Source organism: Cherax quadricarinatus, chromosome 78, assembly GCF_038502225.1.
Source record: "Cherax quadricarinatus isolate ZL_2023a chromosome 78, ASM3850222v1, whole genome shotgun sequence".
NCBI lineage: Eukaryota > Metazoa > Arthropoda > Malacostraca > Decapoda > Parastacidae > Cherax > Cherax quadricarinatus.
The window spans coordinates 2,646,338-2,669,053 of NC_091369.1; the positions used below are offsets into that span (position 1 = coordinate 2,646,338).

Consider the following 22,716-nt stretch of genomic DNA (forward strand, 5'->3'; position numbering starts at 1 on the left):
ACAACATATCAGGCAACTTACCTATAGTAAGACTTTGGTTTCTCTATAACATGACATTTGAAGAAAGTAGAATGAGTCAGCAAATCTTCATCCGAGAAACCAGTCCCAATCTGGAAAAAAAAAATTTTGAGCCAAGTCGACGTATCCATTTATACCTGTCGTCCCTCACCTTTCTAAAGTACCTTGGACAACATTTAAAAAATAAATTTCCACTAACCTTCTTCAGACTATTAACCCGTAAACTGTCCAAACGTATATATACGTTTTTTCATAATTTGAAAGTATGTAAAAAAAGTAGATCTTCTTTTTGTTTTTTTTACATTTGAAAATGTGTAAAAAAAACATAGATCTACTTTTGTAGCACTACACATGTGAACGTAGATCTGCTTGGACCGTTTACGGGTTAAACACTACAAAACAGTGCACGTATTCATTTTTTTTTTTAACATGCCAGCCATTTCCCGCCAAGGCAGGGTGACCCATAAAAGAAGAAAAGTATTTCACATTTAGTAATTTATACAGAAGGGGTTACCAGCACCTTATTCCCAGCATTCTAGTAGCCTCTTACGACATGCATGGCTTACAGAGGAAGGATTCTTCTCCACTTCCCCATGGAGATGTATTCATATGTTGATGAAAATACTGACGTGAATAGAGGTAGGATAATAAAAACCAAGACATGCGAGTGGTAAATGAAAATTATTTTTCTATACTGAAAGCTCTAGTTACTGTAGCAAATTCACCTAATACAGATTTATGAAGAATTCTTGCAAAAATAAATTTATAAAAATAATGCTTGGCATTAATACAAAGAAACAATATACAGTGGACCCCTGGTTCCTGATGTTACCGGTATCCGATAAATTCGATTGCTGATGCATTTGATCGAAAAAATTTTGCCTCGCTTCCCGATACAAAACCCGGTATGCGATACGATTCATACGAGATGTGTCCAATTGTGACCTGAACTCCCCCAACCCTTCCAGACCAAGGGTGCTACTGACTATTGAAATGAAGAAAGAGGTAATTGCAAAGTACGAAAGTGGCATTGGGGAAGTCCTTGGGGTTGGAGGTTAGTGGGGAGGATGTGGAAGAGTTGGTGGAGGAGGACAATGATGAACTAACCACTGATGAACTGCTAGATCATCTTCAACAGCAAGAGGCCAGACCTGAGGAAACTGCTTCGGAGGAGGGGATAGAGAAAGTGAAGCAGTTGCCTACTTCAAAGATTAGGGAAATGTGTGCAAAATGGCTTGAAGTGAAAAGCTTTTTTGATGAAAATCACCCTCAGACAGCTACTGCAACCCGTGTTGGCAACCTGTACAATGACACTGTTATGAACCACTTTAGTCAAGTCATAAAGGAACGGGAGGTACAGGTCTCTATGGACAGATATGTTGTGCGACAGAAGTCCAGTGATTCTCAAGCTGGTCCTAGTGGCATTAAAAGAAGAAGGGAAGTAACCCCGGAAAAAGACTTGATACCTCCAGTGCTACTGGAGGGGGATTCCCCTTCTATGCAATGGGCTCAACACACACTCCTCCCATCCCATCAATCATCACCAGATCTTCATTAAAGGTAAGTGTCAATTATATTCTATTGTTATTAATACATTGTTATTGTAATTATTCTATTGCATTAAACTTAATATTTCATGTGGTAAAAGTTTTTTTTTTCATACTTTTGGGTGTCTTGCACGGATTAATTTGATTTCCATTATTTCTTATGGGGAAAATTGATTCGCTTTCCGATATTTTTGGTTTACGATGAGCTCTCAGGAACGGATTAATATCGGGAACCGGGGGTCCACTGTACAGTGGACCCTCGAGTTTCGGCAGCCTCAACTTTCGTGAAATTTGACCTTCGGCGAGTTTTTTTTTTTGGAAAAATTTGGCCTCGAGTTTCGTGATTAGACTCGTGTTTCGGCGACCGTCTGGTACCCGTCCGCCCGTCACCGCACACACCAAGCCAGTCTCCCACGCCATTCACGCTCAGTGTGCCATTGTTTACCAACACGTGACCATCACCCCGCGAGTTCATACAATACATTTCATAATAATCCATTGTTTTTTGTGCTTGCAACTGCTAAATAAGTCATCATGGACCCAAGGAAAGCTACTGCAAGCCCATTGGTAAATAAAGTGAGGAACACGATCCAAAGGGATTTTGAAGGGTTTGAGGCAGACCCTGTCCCTGCCGACCCTCTGCCTGTTGTGGAAGGTGTTGTGGCACTGGGCAAGTCCATGGGGTTGGAGGCGAGTGACGGGGATGTGGAAGAGCTGGTGGAGGACCACAGGGAAAAGCTAACCACTGACGAACTGCAAGAGCTTCAACTGGAACAGCATCAGACCACAGCTGAGGAACTTGCTTCAGAGGAGGAGGAAGAGGGAGTGGATGAGGTGCCTTCTTCAAAGATTAAGGAAATTTGTGCCAAGTGGAATGAGTTGCAAAGCTTTGTTGAAAAGTATCACCCTGACCAAGCTGAAACAAGCCATATCTGCAACATGTACAATGACAGTGTTGTGTCCCACTTCAGGAAAATCTTAACCCTTTCAGGGTCCAAGGCCCAAATCTGGAGTCACGCACCAGTGTCCAAGAATTTAAAAAAAAAAAAATTGTTATTTTTTCTTATGAAATTGTAGAGAATCTTTTTGTGAAGGTAATAAAACAAAAAGTACGAAATTTGGTGGAAAATTGACGAAATTATGCTCTTGCGAATTTTGATGTGTCAGTGATATTTACGAATCGGCGATTTTTCCGACTTTGACTCCCATTTTAGGCCAATTACATTATTCCAATCAACCAAATTCTTAGCTATTTCACTAGTATTACTTCTATTCTATCGATTGAGCACAAGAAATCGCCAAGTCAACTGTTTCAACTACAAAATAAAGTGATCGGAAATTGTTAATTTGGCCAATTTAACACAAAGTTCAAAATATTCCAATTTCAAAATAGGGTCCAGAATGAACACTGTAGGCATTCCTGGCACTAAACTAACATTTCCTCTGTTCATTAGTTATGTTTTGAGGCTTTACAAATAAATTCCATTTTGATTTTTTATTCACATAATGAATTTTTATTCACACCAAAAAATAGAAGATTTACTGTTATGCAATACTGTAATAATTGTATAAATATCATCACCATATTTGTGAATGTATATTAGAACCACCAGCTGGCGTGTATTAGACGTGTGAGGTCGTTTGTTTACTCTTGAACATCGGCAAAAATTTAACATTTCCGCTACTTTGAGCTCAGTTTCAAGCCATTTCCAGTGCTAAAACCAATCAAAATCATCTCTATTTCTGTAATATGTCTTCCATTCTATCAAATGAGACCAAGAAATCGCAAATACAACCATAAAAAACATACGAAAAAACACTGCAAAGTTGCTGTTTTAATCGAAAAATCATGATTTCATTTTTTTTCTCTCATTATACACAGTGTGCTGCAGGATCTGTTTTATGTGGTGCACACATACCACATAGATGTATTCTCTCATATCTAGGCCCAAATGTACCACTCACAGTTTATCAGAGTGAGCTGAGCTCATGGCGTAGATCTACGGTTTGGACCCTGAACGTAAAGCCGTAGATCTACGGGACGGACCCTGAAAGGGTTAAAGAAATCCCAGAAAAAGACCTCTCTGGACAGATATTTTGTGTGACAAGGGTCCAGTGACTCTCAAGTTATTCCCAGTGGCATTAAAAGAAGAAGGGAAGTAGCCCCAGATAAGGACTTGCTACCTAAAGTCCTAATGGAAGGAGATTCTCCTTCCAAACAATAGTGTACACCTTCCTCCTATCCCCTCCTCCCATCTTCCATCCACCCAGAAGTCTTCAGTAAAGGTAAGTGTAATGTTATTATGATTTTTTATATGCATGTATTTGATTTCTCATTCATTTCAGTATTATTTTTTTTTTTTTTTTATTATCACACTGGCCGATTCCCACCAAGGCAGGGTGGCCCGAAAAAGAAAAACTTTCACCATCATTCACTCCATCACTGTCTTGCCAGAAGGGTGCTTTACACTACAGTTTTTAAACTGCAACATTAACACCCCTCCTTCAGAGTGCAGGCACTGTACTTCCCATCTCCAGGACTCAAGTCCGGCCTGCCGGTTTCCCTGAATCCCTTCATAAATGTTACTTTGCTCACACTTCAACAGCACATCAAGTATTAAAAACCATTTGTCTCCATTCACTCCTATCAAACACGCTCACGCATGCCTGCTGGAAGTCCAAGCCCCTCGCACACAAAACCTCCTTTACCCCCTCCCTCCAACCCTTCCTAGGCCGACCCCTACCCCGCCTTCCTTCCACTACAGACTGATACACTCTTGAAGTCATTCTGTTTCGCTCCATTCTCTCTACATGTCCGAACCACCTCAACAACCCTTCCTCAGCCCTCTGGACAACAGTTTTGGTAATCCCGCACCTCCTCCTAACTTCCAAACTACGAATTCTCTGCATTATATTCACACCACACATTGCCCTCAAACATGACATCTCCACTGCCTCCAGCCTTCTCCTCGCTGCAACATTCATCACCCACGCTTCACACCCATATAAGAGCGTTGGTAAAACTATACTCTCATACATTCCCCTCTTTGCCTCCAAGGACAAAGTTCTTTGTCTCCACAGACTCCTAAGTGCACCACTCACTCTTTTTCCCTCATCAATTCTATGATTCACCTCATCTTTCATAGACCCATCCGCCGACACGTCCACTCCCAAATATCTGAATACGTTCACCTCCTCCATACTCTCTCCCTCCAATCTGATATTCAATCTTTCATCACCTAATCTTTTTGTTATCCTCATAACCTTACTCTTTCCTGTATTCACCTTTAATTTTCTTCTTTTGCACACCCTACCAAATTCATCCACCAATCTCTGCAACTTCTCTTCAGAATCTCCCAAGAGCACAGTGTCATCAGCAAAGAGCAGCTGTGACAACTCCCACTTTGTGTGTGATTCTTTATCTTTTAACTCCACGCCTCTTGCCAAGACCCTCGCATTTACTTCTCTTACAACCCCATCTATAAATATATTAAACAACCATGGTGACATCACACATCCTTGTCTAAGGCCTACTTTTACTGGGAAAAAATTTCCCTCTTTCCTACATACTCTAACTTGAGCCTCACTATCCTCATAAAAACTCTTCACTGCTTTCAGTAACCTACCTCCTACACCATACACTTGCAACATCTGCCACATTGCCCCCCTATCCACCCTGTTATACGCCTTTTCCAAATCCATAAATGCCACAAAGACCTCTTTAGCCTTATCTAAATACTGTTCACTTATATGTTTCACTGTAAACACCTGGTCCACACACCCCCTACCTTTCCTAAAGCCTCCTTGTTCATCTGCTATCCTATTCTCCGTCTTACTCTTAATTCTTTCAATAATAACTCTACCATACACTTTACCAGGTACACTCAACAGACTTATCCCCCTATAATTTTTGCACTCTCTTTTATCCCCTTTGCCTTTATACAAAGGAACTATGCATGCTCTCCGCCAATCCCCAGGCACCTTACCCTCTTCCATACATTTATTAAATAATTGCACCAACCACTCCAAAACTATATCCCCACCTGCTTTTAACATTTCTATCTTTATCCCATCAATCCTGGCTGCCTTACCCCCTTTCATTTTACCTACTGCCTCACAAAACTTCCCCCACACTCACAACTGGCTCTTCCTCACTCCTACAAGATGTTATTCCTCCTTGCCCTATACACGAAATCACAGCTTCCCTATCTTCATCAACATTTAACAATTCCTCAAAATATTCCCTCCATCTTCCCAATACCTCTAACTCTCCATTTAATAACTCTCCTCTCCTATTTTTAACTGACAAATCCATTTATTCTCTAGGCTTTCTTAACTTGTTAATCTCACTCCAAAACTTTTTCTTATTTTCAACAAAATTTGTTGATAACATCTCACCCACTCTCTCATTTGTTCTCTTTTTACATTGCTTCACCACTCTCTTAACCTCTCTCTTTTTCTCCATATACTCTTCCCTCCTTGCATCACTTCTACTTTGTAAAAACTTCTCATATGCTAACTTTTTCTCCCTTACTACTCTCTTTACATCATCATTCCACCAATCGCTCCTCTTCCCTCCTGCACCCACTTTCCTGTAACCACAAACTTCTGCTGAACACTCTAACACTACATTTTTAAACCTACCCCATACCTCTTCGACCCCATTGCCTATGCTCTCATTAGCCCATCTATCCTCCAATAGCTGTTTATATCTTACCCTAACTGCCTCCTCTTTTAGTTTATAAACCTTCACCTCTCTCTTCCCTGATGCTTCTATTCTCCTTGTATCCCATCTACCTTTTACTCAGTGTAGCTACAACTAGAAAGTGATCTGATATATCTGTGGCCCTTCTATAAACATGTACATCCTGAAGTCTACTCAACAGTCTTTTATCTACCAATACATAATCCAACAAACTACTGTCATTTCGCCCTACATCATATCGTGTATACTTATTTATCCTCTTTTTCTTAAAATATGTATTACCTATAACTAAACCCCTTTCTATACAAAGTTCAATCAAAGGGCTCCCATTATCATTTACACCTGGCACCCCAAACTTACCTACCACACCCTCTCTAAAAGTTTCTCCTACTTTAGCATTCAGGTCCCCTACCACAATTACTCTCTCACTTGGTTCAAAGGCTCCTATACATTCACTTAACATCTCCCAAAATCTCTCTCTCTCCTCTGCATTCCTCTCTTCTCCAGGTGCATACACGCTTATTATGACCCACTTCTCGCATCCAACCTTTACTTTAATCCACATAATTCTTGAATTTACACACTCATATTCTCTTTTCTCCTTCCATAACTGATCATTTAACATTACTGCTACCCCTTCCTTTGCTCTAACTCTCTCAGATACTCCAGATTTAATCCCATTTATTTCCCCCCACTGAAACTCTCCTACCCCCTTCAGCTTTGTTTCGCTTAGAGCCAGGACATCCAACTTCTTTTCATTCATAACATCAGCAATCATCTGTTTCTTGTCATCCGCACTACATCCACGCACATTTAAGCATCCCAGTTTTATAAAGTTTTTCTTCTTCTCTTTTTTAGTAAATGTATACAGGAGAAGGGGTTACTAGCCCATTGCTCCCGGCATTTTAGTCGCCTCATACGACACGCATGGCTTACGGAGGAAAGATTCTTTTCCACTTCCCCATGGACAATAGAAGAAATAAAAAAGAACAAGAGCTATTTAGAAAAAGGAGAAAAACCTAGATGTATGTATATATATATATGCATGTGCATGTCTGTGAAGTGTGACCAAAGTGTAAGTAGGAGTAGCAAGATATCCCTGTTATCTTAGCGTGTTTATGAGACAGAAAAAGAAACCAGCAATCCTACCATCATGCAAAACAGTTACAGGTTTTTGTTTCACAGTCATCTGGCAGGACGGTAGTACTTCCCTGGGTGGTTGCTGCCTACCAACCTACTATATAAATCTTTATTTAATTTAAAAAAAAAAAATTATTTTAATATTTTTGGGTGTCTGGAACGGATTAATTTTATTTCCATTATTTCTTATGGGGAAAATGGTTTCAAGTTTTGTGAATTTCGACTTTCGGCAGGCTCTCTGGAATGGATTAATCACAAAACTCGGGGGTCCACTGTACTGAATTTTTCTGAAGGCCAAAACATGAATTTTTTTTTTTTTAATCTTTACCCATTAACTAATCTTTTAAAAACTTTACTCCTTTTCCATGCAGCCATACCAGCTTACCTTACAAAGTGTCTGATATTCCTCATTATCTGGGTCATAACAAGCTAAGAGGAAGCCGCCATAATGGCCTCCGCGTTTGCCTCTTCCCATGTAGCCACCAATCACTACAACATCTATTGTATCTCCCACCTGCAAATGTATAATTTTCAGATTGGTGCCGATACCTTCAAACACACACATATGCACGTAATTCATTTTCACAAGCATAAATAGGCTTACAAATTGGAGATAAATGGCACAAAGACAAGTGGTGGAAGACAATCATCAGAGAGGATCTTTATCGGAATGTTTTGCCTGGGGAATAGGCTGCTTCAGTCACTGACTGAACAAGTCTATGCCTCTAGTGTGTGTGGTTTCACAAATTCCTCTGCTGTCTGTACCAAAACACCTCTAAAACAAACCCCATCAAGGTAGTCCTTTTTCAGCTTGAGCCAGTTATGCGAGCGTTTTGCGATCTCATACGTGGCATCCACCTCCAGGGTCTTCACCATGAGACCTTCACAGTTTCCTAAGGTGAGTTAATAAAAGTTTTAAGTATGCTTCAAGATGCACTGCCATGAATAAACTACTGATTAAGAATATATGAACAATAAAAAAAATCTTATTAAAAAGGTAAAAATCAGTGAAAACTTATGGAAACCAACAAGCATTCAAATTAAGGTTGAAGATTTGATTACCATAAATCATGGTACAAGCTTAATGGTAAAGTATTAGTCTGACCTTACTATTTCCCTGCACATCCTTTTTAATTCTACTTAATCTTTCCTAAATATCTCAATTTATATCACAAATACATAAAACCTCTCATTTATTTTATTAAGGGCATACACTCCAAGAAGCAGCAATGTTATTCCAGGTTCTACCATATTTTGAGCAGGTATTAAAATATAACTAAGTTAACCTCTACTACTACTATTACTTTCAACGAACCAGCTGTATCACACCGAGGCAGAGTGGCCCACAAGAGATTTTTTTTTTTCACATTTGTAATTTACACAGGAGAATGGGTTACTAGCCCATTGCTCCCAACATTTTAGTTGCCTCTTACAACAGGTATGGCTTATGGAAGAAGGATTCTTCTCTATTTCTCCAGTTATACTTTAGGATCTATTCATAATATGGTAGAACCTGCAGTAACATTGATGCTTCTTGAAATGTGATGGCAGTTTCCCATCAAGGTAGGATGACCTAAAGGAGGAAGCACATTTCTTCTTCTTTGCTGGGTTTATCAGGGCCACTGACAGCATAAGCCGTATCGAGCCCAGTTTCTTGATGGTACGAGAAAATTTTTTTTTTGCCCAAGGCTGGGTGATGAGAGAAAAGGAACAAAAGTTCCTTTGTAAATAGAGATAGAAACTTGAAGTTCCCAATTAGATCTGGTGGACCCCCTTGCCAAGCCCCAGCAGAGAGGGACGCCCACACTCCCACCTGAGTTCAGTAACCGGCTTCCCACCAAAGACCATTAAAGAATTTCCCGCAGAGCGGAAAAAACGGAGCTGGCTAAAGTAAGCCGATGAACAGGTGCCCCTCCTGTAGAGTGCCCGGCGGACAAAATAGATGAGGACAAGCATCCCAGTAAGAATGGGGGAAATCTGTCACTGATACTCAGGCAAGAGAGAGACATCCACACTCGACGAAGGCTGGCGCAGAAGTCCAAGGAAGCACATTCACCATCGCTCATTCAATAGAGCTCTCACCAACCATGTCTCAAATTTTCCAGCTTACCTTTAATAGATTCCTCCAGGAATTCTTCTATGTCTTCAGTGTTGGTTGAATCCATGCTTTTGGCAAACACAAACTCTCCTTCAACTTCCTTGAAGTTTTCACGTAAAAGAGCTCTACGACGCTCAAAAGGTTCACGCACTAGAGCTTCGCCATTCAGGTAGAGTAAGTCAAAAGGAAACAGACAAACTTGTACCTTGATGTCACTTTCATTAACATCCTGAAAAAAATACTAATCCAATTAGCTTCTTTCAATACAAGGCAGAGAAGTAGGTAGGTAGGTAGGTGTGTAGGTAGGTACGTAGGTGTAGGTAGGTAGGTAGGTAGGTGTAGGTAGGTAGGTGTAGGTAGGTGTAGGTAGGTAGGTAGGTGTGTAGGTAGGTAGGCGTGTAGGTGTGTAGGTAGGTAGGTGTGTAGGTAGGTAGGTGGGTGTGTAGGTAGGTAGGTGGGTGTGTAGGTAGGTAGGTGGGTGTGTAGGTAGGTAGGTGGGTGTGTAGGTAGGTAGGTGTGTAGGTAGGTAGGTGTGTAGGTAGGTAGGTAGGTAGGTAGGTGTGTAGGTAGGTACTTGTGTGTGTGTATGTGTGTGTGTATGTGTGTGTGTATGTGTGTGTGTATGTGTGTGTGTGTGTGTGTGTGTGTGTGTGTGTATGTATGTGTGTATGTATGTGTGTATATGTGTGTATATGTGTGTGTGTATATGTGTGTGTGTATATGTGTGTGTGTATATGTGTGTGTGTGTATGTGTGTGTATGTGTGTGTGTATATGTATGTGTGTATGTATATGTATGTGTATGTATATGTATGTGTGTATGAGGTTAATCATAGAATTGATGAGGGAAAAAAGATGAGTGGTGCATTGAGGTATATGTGGAGTCAAAAAGCGTTATCTAGGGAGGCAAAGAAGGGAATGTATGAAAGTATAGTAGTACCAACACTCTTATATGGGTGTGAAGCTTGGGTGGTAAATGCAGTAGCGAGGAGATGGGTGGAGGCAGTGGAGATGTCCTGTCTAAGGGCAATGTGTGGTGTAAATATTATGCAGAAAATTCGGAGTGTGGAAATTAGGAAAAGGTGTGGAGTTAATAAAAGTATTAGTCAGAGGGCAGAAGAGGGGTTGTTGAGGTGGTTTGGTCATTTAGAGAGAATGGATCAAAGTAGAATGACATGGAAAGCACATAAATCTATAGGGGAAGGAAGGCAGGGTAGGGGTCGTCCTCGAAAGGGTTGGAGAGAGGGGGTAAAGGAGGTTTTGTGGGCGAGGGGCTTGGACTTCCAGCAAGTGTGCGTGAGCGTGTTAGATAGGAGTGAATGGAGACGAATGGTACTTGGGACCTGACGATCTGTTGGAGTGTGAGCAGGGTAATATTTAGTGAAGAGATTCAGGGAAACCGGTTATTTTCATATAGTAGGACTTAACTCCTGGAAATGGGAAGTACAATGCCTGCACTTTGAAGGAGGGGTTTGGGATATTGGCAGTTTGGAGGGATATGCTGTGTATCTTTATACGTATATGCTTCTAAGCTGTTGTATTCTGAGCACCTCTGCAAAAGCAGTGATAATGTGTGAGTGTGGTGAAAGTGTTGAATGATGATTTAAGTATTTTCTTTTTGCAGATTTTCTTTCTTTTTTGGGTCACCCTGCCTCGGTGGGAGATGGCCGACTTGTTGAAAAAAAAAAAAAAAAAAATTATATATATATATATATATATATATATATATATATATATATGTATATATATATATATATATATGTATATATATATATATGTATATATTATATTTTTTTTTTTTTTTTTATTATCACACAGGCCGATTCCCACCAAGGCAGGGTGGCCCGAAAAAGAAAAACTTTCACCATCATTCACTCCATCACTGTCTTGCCAGAAGGGTGCTTTACACTACAGTTTTTAAACTGCAACATTAACACCCCTCCTTCAGAGTGCAGGCACTGTACTTCCCATCTCCAGGACTCAAGTCCGGCCTGCCGGTTTCCCTGAATCCCTTCATAAATGTTACTTTGCTCACACTCCAACAGCACGTCAAGTATTAAAAACCATTTGTCTCCATTCACTCCTATCAAACACGCTCAAGCATGCCTGCTGGAAGTCCAAGCCCCTCGCACACAAAACCTCCTTTACCCCCTCCCTCCAACCCTTCCTAGGCCGACCCCTACCCCGCCTTCCTTCCACTACAGACTGATACACTCTTGAAGTCATTCTGTTTCGCTCCATTCTCTCTACATGTCCGAACCACCTCAACAACCCTTCCTCAGCCCTCTGGACAACAGTTTTGGTAATCCCGCACCTCCTCCTAACTTCCAAACTACGAATTCTCTGCATTATATTCACACCACACATTGCCCTCAGACATGACATCTCCACTGCCTCCAGCCTTCTCCTCGCTGCAACATTCATCACCCACGCTTCACACCCATATAAGAGCGTTGGTAAAACTATACTCTCATACATTCCCCTCTTTGCCTCCAAGGACAAAGTTCTTTGTCTCCACAGACTCCTAAGTGCACCACTCACTCTTTTTCCCTCATCAATTCTATGATTCACCTCATCTTTCATAGACCCATCCGCTGACACGTCCACTCCCAAATATCTGAATACGTTCACCTCCTCCATACTCTCTCCCTCCAATCTGATATTCAATCTTTCATCACCTAATCTTTTTGTTATCCTCATAACCTTACTCTTTCCTGTATTCACCTTTAATTTTCTTCTTTTGCACACCCTACCAAATTCATCCACCAATCTCTGCAACTTCTCTTCAGAATCTCCCAAGAGCACAGTGTCATCAGCAAAGAGCAGCTGTGACAACTCCCACTTTGTGTGTGATTCTTTATCTTTTAACTCCACGCCTCTTGCCAAGACCCTCGCATTTACTTCTCTTACAACCCCATCTATAAATATATTAAACAACCACGGTGACATCACACATCCTTGTCTAAGGCCTACTTTTACTGGGAAAAAATTTCCCTCTTTCCTACATACTCTAACTTGAGCCTCACTATCCTCGTAAAAACTCTTCACTGCTTTCAGTAACCTACCTCCTACACCATACACTTGCAACATCTGCCACATTGCCCCCCTATCCACCCTGTCATACGCCTTTTCCAAATCCATAAATGCCACAAAGACCTCTTTAGCCTTATCTAAATACTGTTCACTTATATGTTTCACTGTAAACACCTGGTCCACACACCCCCTACCTTTCCTAAAGCCTCCTTGTTCATCTGCTATCCTATTCTCCGTCTTACTCTTAATTCTTTCAATTATAACTCTACCATACACTTTACCAGGTACACTCAACAGACTTATCCCCCTATAATTTTTGCACTCTCTTTTATCCCCTTTGCCTTTATACAAAGGAACTATGCATGCTCTCTGCCAATCCCTAGGTACCTTACCCTCTTCCATACATTTATTAAACAATTGCACCAACCACTCCAAAACTATATCCCCACCTGCTTTTAACATTTCTATCTTTATCCCATCAATCCCGGCTGCCTTACCCCCTTTCATTTTACCTACTGCCTCACGAACTTCCCCCACACTCACAACTGGCTCTTCCTCACTCCTACAAGATGTTATTCCTCCTTGCCCTATACACGAAATCACAGCTTCCCTATCTTCATCAACATTTAACAATTCCTCAAAATATTCCTTCCATCTTCCCAATACCTCTAACTCTCCATATATATATAATATATATATATATATATATATATATATATATAAAAATTACTGGCCACCTATCAGATTAGTAATTACAGAATTCTGTAAATTGTAAAAGTGAATAGTATTTAAAGCATTCTCTGTCTGTCTTTCCAGAAGTGCACAAACACCAACATCAGATGATTATGGTAACTGAGATGCAGCATCCCTGCCAATGAAGAGACAAGAATGGACTTGGACTAACCATAGTTCATGCCAAAGTAGTAACAAATAGGACGATTTTACAACCAGCACTTCTGTGGTACAAGTGTACCAGCTGTACACTGATGCTGCTGTCACATCCCACATCTGCATTAGTTTTCTTGGTATATTATTCTCGTACCCCTCAATGCCATAGTGTCTAAACCCATAATAATTTGTAAAAACATAATAAACATAAGAGAAAATCTAATGGAATTATTTACTACCCCCCTCACCATCCACCCTTGGTAGTTGGTGCTACTTCTGAAAACACTCGTCACAAGATACACCCATACTTGATGAAAATAAAGAAAGTTGTGCAACATCTGGTTATCTTTATTGTAGACGTTTCGCCATCCAGTGGCTTTATCAATACAGATTCTAGGACATAATTAGAAAACAGAAGAACTATATACAAAAGACGAGGTAATCAGTCCCTCAGCCTTGGAGATGGTGGTTGTAGAGAATCTCTACAACCACGGTGCTCTCAACACCATCTCCAAGGCTGAGGGTCTGATTACCTCATCTTTTGTATATAGTTCTTCTGTTTTCTAATTATGTCCTAGAATCTGTATTGATAAAGCCACTGGATGGCGAAACGTCTACAATAAAGATAATCAGATGTTGCACGTGTCTTAACTTTCATCTTGTCAGTATTGTATACCTGTCTTGCACAACACACCCGTACTTACTTTTCTTTTTCGAGTGCTTAGAACTTGGAAGGGAAGGATCTGTTTTTTCTCCCGGTCCCAAGCTACAGCTTCTGAGTCAATCACACAAGATTTTACTTCATCTCCAACTGCACTCTTGAGGCGGGCAATAATGTCAGGATACTTGCTGGTGTTGTCTTCCTGGTTCCTGCTGTAAATATTTATAGTACCATCCTCCTTTAAATGGATCTGCAAGATTCATGAAATTAATAATACTGTGAAATGCACATATTAAAATATGGCAGTTACAATGTAAGGATTAAATGCTATATACTATTCTTCAAATACAATCACTTCTTTCATCACGATATATGAGGGAAGCTGTGAAAGCTGCCCATGCTCGCTAATATACCCTGCAGCCAGATGCTTCATATATTTTTTTAAATTTACTTATTTGTGGTTAATAGAAGTTTTAATAAGTATATGTAACCTAACCTAAAATTAAAAAAATTATGCAGTACAGTAGAGGGAAAATTCAGAAAATGAAGGTGGATGATGAATAGTGAAAAGCAAGGATCATTATTGTAACTAGTATTATTGTCTTAATACTTATGCAACAGATAATCCAAGGTCAATACAGCCTCTCATCATCCCAAACAACTGATAATGCTCATGAACGGCTCTAACACAACATTGCATACTGAACGCGTTGTGTAAATTTCGTACAAGACAGTACAGTTTTCTTCAGTCTTTCTGACTGACTTGATAATTTCAGTCTCAACATTAGATGAGCAAAGGGAAATTAGCTTTAATCACATTACCTAGTTAAAACATTATTTTATATGCCTTTTTTCCATAAATAAACAGCAATGAAAATTTCAAAATACAGATTTCATAATCCATTAGATTAAAACAAAACCAATTTCTATATTAAAACATTGACTGATGAAATTTCTCCTTGGCCAGATAGCCATTCCAAAACTTATTTTTTACTTTATAAGTGACCTTAGAGTAACTAACCTGAGCCCTTTCTCCATCATACTTGAATTCGCATGTGAACTTGGCCTTTTCAAAGCGTTTCAAAACTTCCGACACCCCTGAGGTAGGGTGCGCTAACATGGGCTTCAGTGGGATGCCTGGTGTCAAGCGACAGTGGTTAGGGAGCTCCTCGAGGCCTTCGCTTAGAATCACCGGAATGATTTTATCATATGAAGGAAACTCACTGAAAAATTTCAAATGTGACATTACAGCTATTATGCATGGAAATATTAATTAATTATAGAATATGTACCACATGTGGATGGCAGACAGTAGGAACAAAATGTACATGTGGATGGCAGACAGTAGCAACAAAATGTACCACATGTGGATGGCAGACAGTAGCAACAAAATGTACCACATGTGGATGGCAGACAGTAGCAACAAAATGTACCACATGTGGATGGCAGACAGTAACAACAAAATGTACATGTGGATGGCAGACAGTAGGAACAAAATGTACATGTGGATAGCAGACAGTAGGAACAAAATGTGCCACACGTGGATGGCAGACAGTAGGAACAAAATGTACCACATGTGGATGGCAAACAGTAGGAACAAAATGTACCACATGTGGATGGCAGACAGTAGGAACAAAATGTACCATATGTGGATGGCAGACAGTAGGAACAAAATGTATCACATGTGGATGGCAGACAGTAGGAACAAAATGTACATGTGGATGGCAGACAGTAGGAACAAAATGTACCATATGTGGATGGCAGACAGTAGGAACAAAATGTACATGTGGATGGCAGACAGTAGCAACAAAATGTACCACATGTGGATGGCAGACAGTAGCAACAAAATGTACCACATGTGGATGGCAGACAGTAGCAACAAAATGTACCACATGTGGATGGCAGACAGTAACAACAAAATGTACATGTGGATGGCAGACAGTAGGAACAAAATGTACATGTGGATAGCAGACAGTAGGAACAAAATGTGCCACACGTGGATGGCAGACAGTAGGAACAAAATGTACCACATGTGGATGGCAAACAGTAGGAACAAAATGTACCACATGTGGATGGCAGACAGTAGGAACAAAATGTACCACATGTGGATGGCAGACAGTAGGAACAAAATGTACCATATGTGGATGGCAGACAGTAGGAACAAAATGTATCACATGTGGATGGCAGACAGTAGGAACAAAATGTACCATATGTGGATGGCAGACAGTAGGAACAAAATGTACCATATGTGGATGGCAGACAGTAGGAACAAAATGTACATGTGGATGGCAGACAGTAGGAACAAAATGTACCACATGTGGCTGGCATACAGGAGGAACAAAATGATTTTGGATGACACTGTCAGGACAAAAGTAACAGAGAACAGGTAAACAAAAACATTAAAGAATGTAGTGTGTAAAATACTTACCAATAGGTTGTCTTTAGAATCAACCCATAGTTGTCAATCTTTGCCTTCAACTTATCAGCAGAAATGCCCTCACCAGCATCAATAACCTCTGGGGGATACTCCTGGCCTGGCGGGGTGAGGAAGCAAGCCTGAGCTACAGCCTGTGAACCACGTATTGAGAGAAAGTGATAAGTACTCCAGCATTCTTTAATCTTTTCAAGCCAGCATTATTTCAGCATCATTCAGTTTTAAAGTAATTAAAGTTGAATCCTATAAAATAAAAATGAAACCTTTGGTAAGTTTTTTATCACGGACATGGGCTAGGCTTGTCAGTAAGAAAATCAGTAAAAATTCAATCAGTAATAAATTAATAGTTAAAGCAAACCAAACATACAAGATTAACCATGATATGAGGCAGGCCACTACATAAATAAAGCAATGTGAATGTACTTTTTTTTTTTCAAAAGTTATTCATCTTACAAACATTTTTATTTGTTTCCACTATTTCTAAAGAGCCTATACAAAAATTACTACTGTAGAAAAGCTTCATCAGTGCTTACCTGAAGCACTGACTGCTCAGCCAGACCAATACGCAACTTCCCACCCAGGGAACGAATGAGGTATCGTGCTTCGGAAAACCGACAAGCTACAAACATTCCTTTTATCTTATCTATTTTCTTATTTTGTGACTGAAATAAAACCATCAGATATGTAAAATAAGAACACAATTTTTAAGAATTATAATAAACCATCAACAAAGAAACATTCAAAATTAACTGAAGGTAATTGAACACACATACAAATCAATATATCAAAAAATGCATTATCTAAAAAAAATAGGTACTACAGATGCCCCTTGCGTTATGGTGGTTCAACTCATGACATTCTGACTTTATGATGGTGCTATAGCACCATTTTAAAGTTGAAATTTCACCATCGTACAGTATTGTATATATGATAGGATAACTTGCATTCATTTATTTGCTTTTCAATACTGGTATTTAGTTACAGTTATTATTTGTTAATTAACTTATTCAGTGACTAATTACTATTTACTTATTTATCCTATCATTCATATTCGATTTATGATATTTTCAACTTACGATGGATTCATTGGAACATAACCCCATCATAGGTCGAAGAGCACCCGTAATTACAAGTAACCTACAGCATTGCCAGTCATGAGAGCAATCTCCTTCAGTTTGTCGAACACCCCTCGGACAGTGAGCTTGGCGGGCTGGAACATTATCCTCTGGTTGGATCTCGAATGCTCGGCTACAATTCCTAAGTCTCCCTTCTGTTCAGCATCTTGTTTGATCTTTTCCACAGTTCTTCCTGATGCCTGAGCTATGGCACGCATTAATATCGTTTCTCCTATGCCCAACTCAATACCTGAACAGGTAAAAGTTACATATGAGCCACCACATTAAATAATATTGGCATGAAGTGATCAGGATTTGAACCTTCGGTATGGCATTACCAGTACATTATAGTAGTACATACACTGTAGCACAGTGGGTCATGACCCCTCTATGGCACAGTAGACTAATACAACACACTAGTAATCCCTGACCAAGAGTTTCAATCTCGATTACACCATTAATTTGTCGCACTTATTCGTTATGAATTTTCACACATTAAAAAAAGAAGTTTGAATCAGATATATTTGCTTATTATGACAATAATGAAGCTGGAAATATATTAAAAAGATCAGCTTTCTTGTGATTTTCATCAATACAATATATGTATAAAAGTAACCAAAAACAGAAGTCATGTGATGCTATTTTTAAATGGATGGCTTCATTACAAGATATATGAATTGTAACATCAAGCTGAAAAAAAAAATAGTGAGGCAAACAGCTCAGATAATAATCAGAGCAAAGATAATACCTTCAAATGATGGGGCAACTTTGTTGAGACACAGGTACACACACAGCAAGAGATCATCGGGAGTTAAGATTATCACCGAACGAAAGAAATTGGCCAGAATCTCAATGGTCTTAAGTCTCCCACTGGTGTTCTCTATAATCTCCATCGTCTTCGCTAAAGCAAGATATGGGACTCTGCATAATGAGAGGATGACAAGCATACGGTATTAGAGATATAAAATAAATTAACAGCAATTCTTATCTAAGTAAACCATTAGTGAAAATATTTTTGGTAACACACTGTCCATCTCTCATCAACTCTGAGTAACTGCCTAAAAAATTTCATGGCTCCATGTTTCAAAATGCTGTATTTCCACAATCTTTGCACATTTTAGAATGATGCAAACGAATGATGCAATATATTTAATAACAAACAGGACAAGATTGTTTACTATCTTTGTTCCACAAGGTAACAATATACGTATAAAAAGTTCTTAACACTTAAATATTTGTCTTGGCATATGAGCAGCAATGTTTTATGAATAAAATTAAGTACGTATCTTGATTTCTTTTCAAAACAGTGCTGAGCTTCCTCTTCAAAGTCTGGTAACAAATAAAACCACATTTTATTTACCGAAGACACAGGTGCAGCACAAGCTTGCACTTTGACAAACTTGATAAAGCTTGACATACAACAAAATATTTATAACAAATCTGAATTGTGTCTGTCTAATCATTATCATTGGCAGTATGCCTTTGTATCTGCCGTATTTGCTTATACAGTAGAACCCCCGTATCCGTGGATTCGGTTTCCGTAGTTTCAGTTAACTGCAGTTTACTGTGGCCTGAAAATAATCCTCAGTTTTGCTTAACGATACCAAAGTGCACAAAAGTAGTGATGTTGGCAGTTCTTCAAAGCCTAAAAAGTCATGAAGTACTTCCCATCAGTAAAAATGTGCTAATTCTTAACTTACTGTGCGCAAATTATCAGTTAAACTGTTACAAGTATGTAAACAAAAAACGAATTACAGGGTTTGCTACTATCCATGGTAGGTCTTGGACCAAATCTCCCATGAATATGGGGGAGACTACTGTAATTAAATATCCTCTATGTACATACAATGTTAACAAAATATGTTAGTTTGTGACTTACTTTTCTAGTCTGCTCCAGAAAGCATCTTTGATTGGGTGATATTTACTCTTGCCTGGGTTATAGCTGGCACCCACATCACCAGTGCCAGAAATTTTAGGAGCAAAGGGATTTATGATATTTTTTTTCTCAGACTTCTCTGAAGAATTGCTCTTTAGGGGCGACTCATTCTTGTGGGATCGATCTCTCTTCTGTGGAGAGGAATCGTGTTCCTCTTCTGATGTGTTTTCGTCTATACGGTTCTTTGAGGGTGAAGATGCACTACTTGGCCCAGCTTTCTTAAGCAAATTAGAAGATTCCTTGGATGGAGACACCTTCTTTCCCTTTGGAGAGTTTTTGGTATATGTGGCAGATTTCTTTGGAGTTGCTGTTGATCTGGGAGCTATGGAGAAAAATTATGCTTAGACATGAAATACTTGTACAGTTCATACACAAATAACCCGCACATAGGCCCAAGTCAGACCAAAACATTGTTATTTCTTTTTCTTACATGCAGGGTTATGCGAGTATTGTTTTAATCATGGTATCGTTCCATTTGGCATGGTTTAATCACAAAGCAATCAAGGGTGACACCCTAACCTCCGTAGCATATCTTGTGACACTAAACAGTGCTACAAAATAAGCACAACAATAACTTTCTTCATAATTTCGTTTTATTCATTTTGTATTTTTGAGCATCTATAAGAACTATGATTATACTGTAGACAAAGTATAATTTTCATATAAAAAATTGGAATTATTTGTCTTATCAAGAATCATTATGAGTAATATAATAATTTATACAATATACAGGAAATGTATTTATTCACATTATGGTACTAATTTCAATAGAAGGTAAAGTTTTATGTTAAATTCCAAAAGATAAAATAATTTTGAGTGAAAAATGCCTGAATGCCATGTAATTTACCTGCACAGGTAGTTTAGTACAGCACTATATAGGAGGTCCACAGTGTACAAGTGAGTTGTGTTCGGCATTTCAACTTAAACACAAGTCATTTTTATGGTGAACAATAATACAAGAGATGCTTACATTTCACACATTTGTACTGCATCCAGGCATTTGTGAAAGTTTAATAATTTCTCTAGTGCTCCATCTTCCAAAATACAGCATTACTGTATTCTGTACTAAAATAATGGTGCATGAATTATTTAAAAATAAAATAAAATAAAACATAATTAAACCTTTAATTATACTGCTTTTAATTAACTTGTTTGAAAGTAGAAACATCAGAAATGCAACTCGTCTGTAAGTTGAGGACCTCCAGTACACACAAACTTATGTGCAATGCAAAACCTTTAAATGGGTAAACAAAACATAAAACACCGAATATTCGCAGGAAGTTTTTTTTTTTTTTGGCTAAATACTGCGTTACAAGTCAGCCCTGATACTTAAAATTAACATAATTGTGAACTATGGAACAGGTGGAGTTCCAACCCATGTCATGTGAGTCGTAAGCCACTGGGTCAACTGGCTGCAATAAGATTCATCCAACTGGGTATATTTATACACCAAAGGGAGGTTAGCATGAGCCACTGCTGTGACTACAAGTGCAAGTGATTAACGCTGTGGTTAATTTTATGATACTTACAGAAAAAGCTGTGTATAGCCATTGGCTTGGGTCTGCTGGAGGCTGAACTTTGGTCTTCGTTCTTGCTGTCATTACTGTCAACCTCCATTGGCTCCTCTTTATCTTCTGTCTTCTCCTTTTTTACTTCATTCTTCAAACTCCCCATCATTACTGTTTCTGATCTGACACCATCTTCATCTTCCTTCACCAAACATTTTTCCTCACTTTCAAGGCTGTCAGCATCATCTGTCATTTCTCTCTCTTCATCCTTCACACTCTCCACATCTTCATCTTTTGGTTTAATATCATCTTCATTACTGGTCTTTGATGCAATGTCACCATCATCTTCCCCTTTTAACTTCTTTATTATACTCATTTGCTTGCTTTCAAGGCTGTCACTTTTACGTTTCAATTGCTTACGAGCTGGGAAAAATGAATTTGCCTTTAAAATCTTATAAAAGATATTTTTCATTTAACAATTAATGAAAAATTTAATCCTCAATAAAATCAAATTAATTATTGCACTATAAATTATTCTTTCTTTCATTCAACACACCGGCCGTATCCCACCAAGGCAGGGTGGCCCAAAAAGAAAAACGAAAGTTTCTCTTTTAAATTTAGTAATTTATATGGGAGAAGGGGTTACTAGCCCCTTGCTCCCGACATTTTAGTCGCCTCTTTTGTTGAAAAGAGAGTTACAAAAATGTACAACACCTGCATGCACACATGCTTACTTTACACACTACTAGCCTGAAAAACAGCCTACTTTTTTTTTTTACCACGCTGACCATTTTCTCCAATAACAAAGAGCAAACCAAAGAAAACACATAATTTTTCCATATCTACTGCTTCTACTGCCTTTGTATATGACTGAAGCCTACTGTGTAGAGGAAACATTTCAGAACGAAGACACCCAACTATTGCATCTTACTTCTTAACATTCACCATCAACAAGACTATTACCAGGAGTTCAATTAGGTGATAGCTGACGGCCTTATGGTTATCCACCTACTGTTCTCTATATAAGGAGCTTTCTTGAAATATTACCAAAGTACCATCTGCAGTTGGGACCAAATCAATTACTAGCTTCTATGGATCTAGAGCTTCAATAAGATTCCCTCTGGACAATTATTTACTTTGATGGGGAATGTAGCCTCTTTTAGATGGTTGCCCAGACATTTTAGTTTCTTTCAAGTGTTAACAGGCGATAGAAGCCCTTAAGGCAATGGGCAGAGATTTACGTAAGTGAATCAGATACCAAATGGTTGTATAAATCAAATGTCTGGTCTACCATCTATATGCTAAAGGGAAAGCAGCAGGAAAGACAAAAATAAAGACAAGACACAGGTATGAGAAAATCAGGACAAAAGTATTCTTTAAAAGAGCAACACTGAGGTACAAACAAATTTAATAGATGAATTAAGAAGCTCTTGCCTCTGTCTCCTGTCCCAAGAAAAACTAACAGAAGACTGGCTAACTCTTTCCTGATGGGGTTTCTTGTGAGTGAGAAAAACCAGTCTACTATATGTCTTCCTAGTATCATACTTAAGTGAGGATACCTAAACATTTTTATCTAAATGAAAAAGGTAATATGAATAATACAATACCAATAAAAAAGTTTCAATATAGGAAATT

At 38.9% G+C, this 22,716-nt stretch overlaps 1 protein-coding gene and 1 long non-coding RNA gene across 5 annotated transcripts in view; one reads left to right on the forward strand and one right to left on the reverse strand.

Annotated features, from left to right (window-relative positions):
* Positions 1-13,650, forward strand: part of LOC138855009 (uncharacterized) — a 272,883-nt gene extending 259,233 nt beyond the window's left edge. For all 3 annotated transcript variants that reach the window (XR_011394170.1, XR_011394172.1, XR_011394171.1), the window contains 2 exons: positions 8,221-8,308; positions 13,356-13,650. This is a non-coding gene — a long non-coding RNA (uncharacterized lncRNA). The remainder of the gene's footprint in view (positions 1-8,220; positions 8,309-13,355) is intronic.
* DNAlig1 (DNA ligase 1) overlaps positions 1-22,716 on the reverse strand; it is a 30,342-nt gene that overhangs the window by 2,867 nt on the left and 4,759 nt on the right. For both annotated transcript variants that reach the window (XM_053795285.2, XM_053795284.2), the window contains exons 5-16: positions 21,103-21,504; positions 19,517-19,895; positions 18,386-18,558; positions 17,664-17,887; positions 17,056-17,184; positions 16,517-16,656; positions 15,110-15,311; positions 14,132-14,338; positions 9,521-9,737; positions 8,197-8,303; positions 7,796-7,924; positions 22-110 (exon numbers count right to left, since the gene is read on the reverse strand). In XM_053795285.2, the coding sequence (XP_053651260.2) occupies positions 22-110; positions 7,796-7,924; positions 8,197-8,303; positions 9,521-9,737; positions 14,132-14,338; positions 15,110-15,311; positions 16,517-16,656; positions 17,056-17,184; positions 17,664-17,887; positions 18,386-18,558; positions 19,517-19,895; positions 21,103-21,504 (2,398 nt within the window). The remainder of the gene's footprint in view (positions 1-21; positions 111-7,795; positions 7,925-8,196; positions 8,304-9,520; positions 9,738-14,131; positions 14,339-15,109; positions 15,312-16,516; positions 16,657-17,055; positions 17,185-17,663; positions 17,888-18,385; positions 18,559-19,516; positions 19,896-21,102; positions 21,505-22,716) is intronic.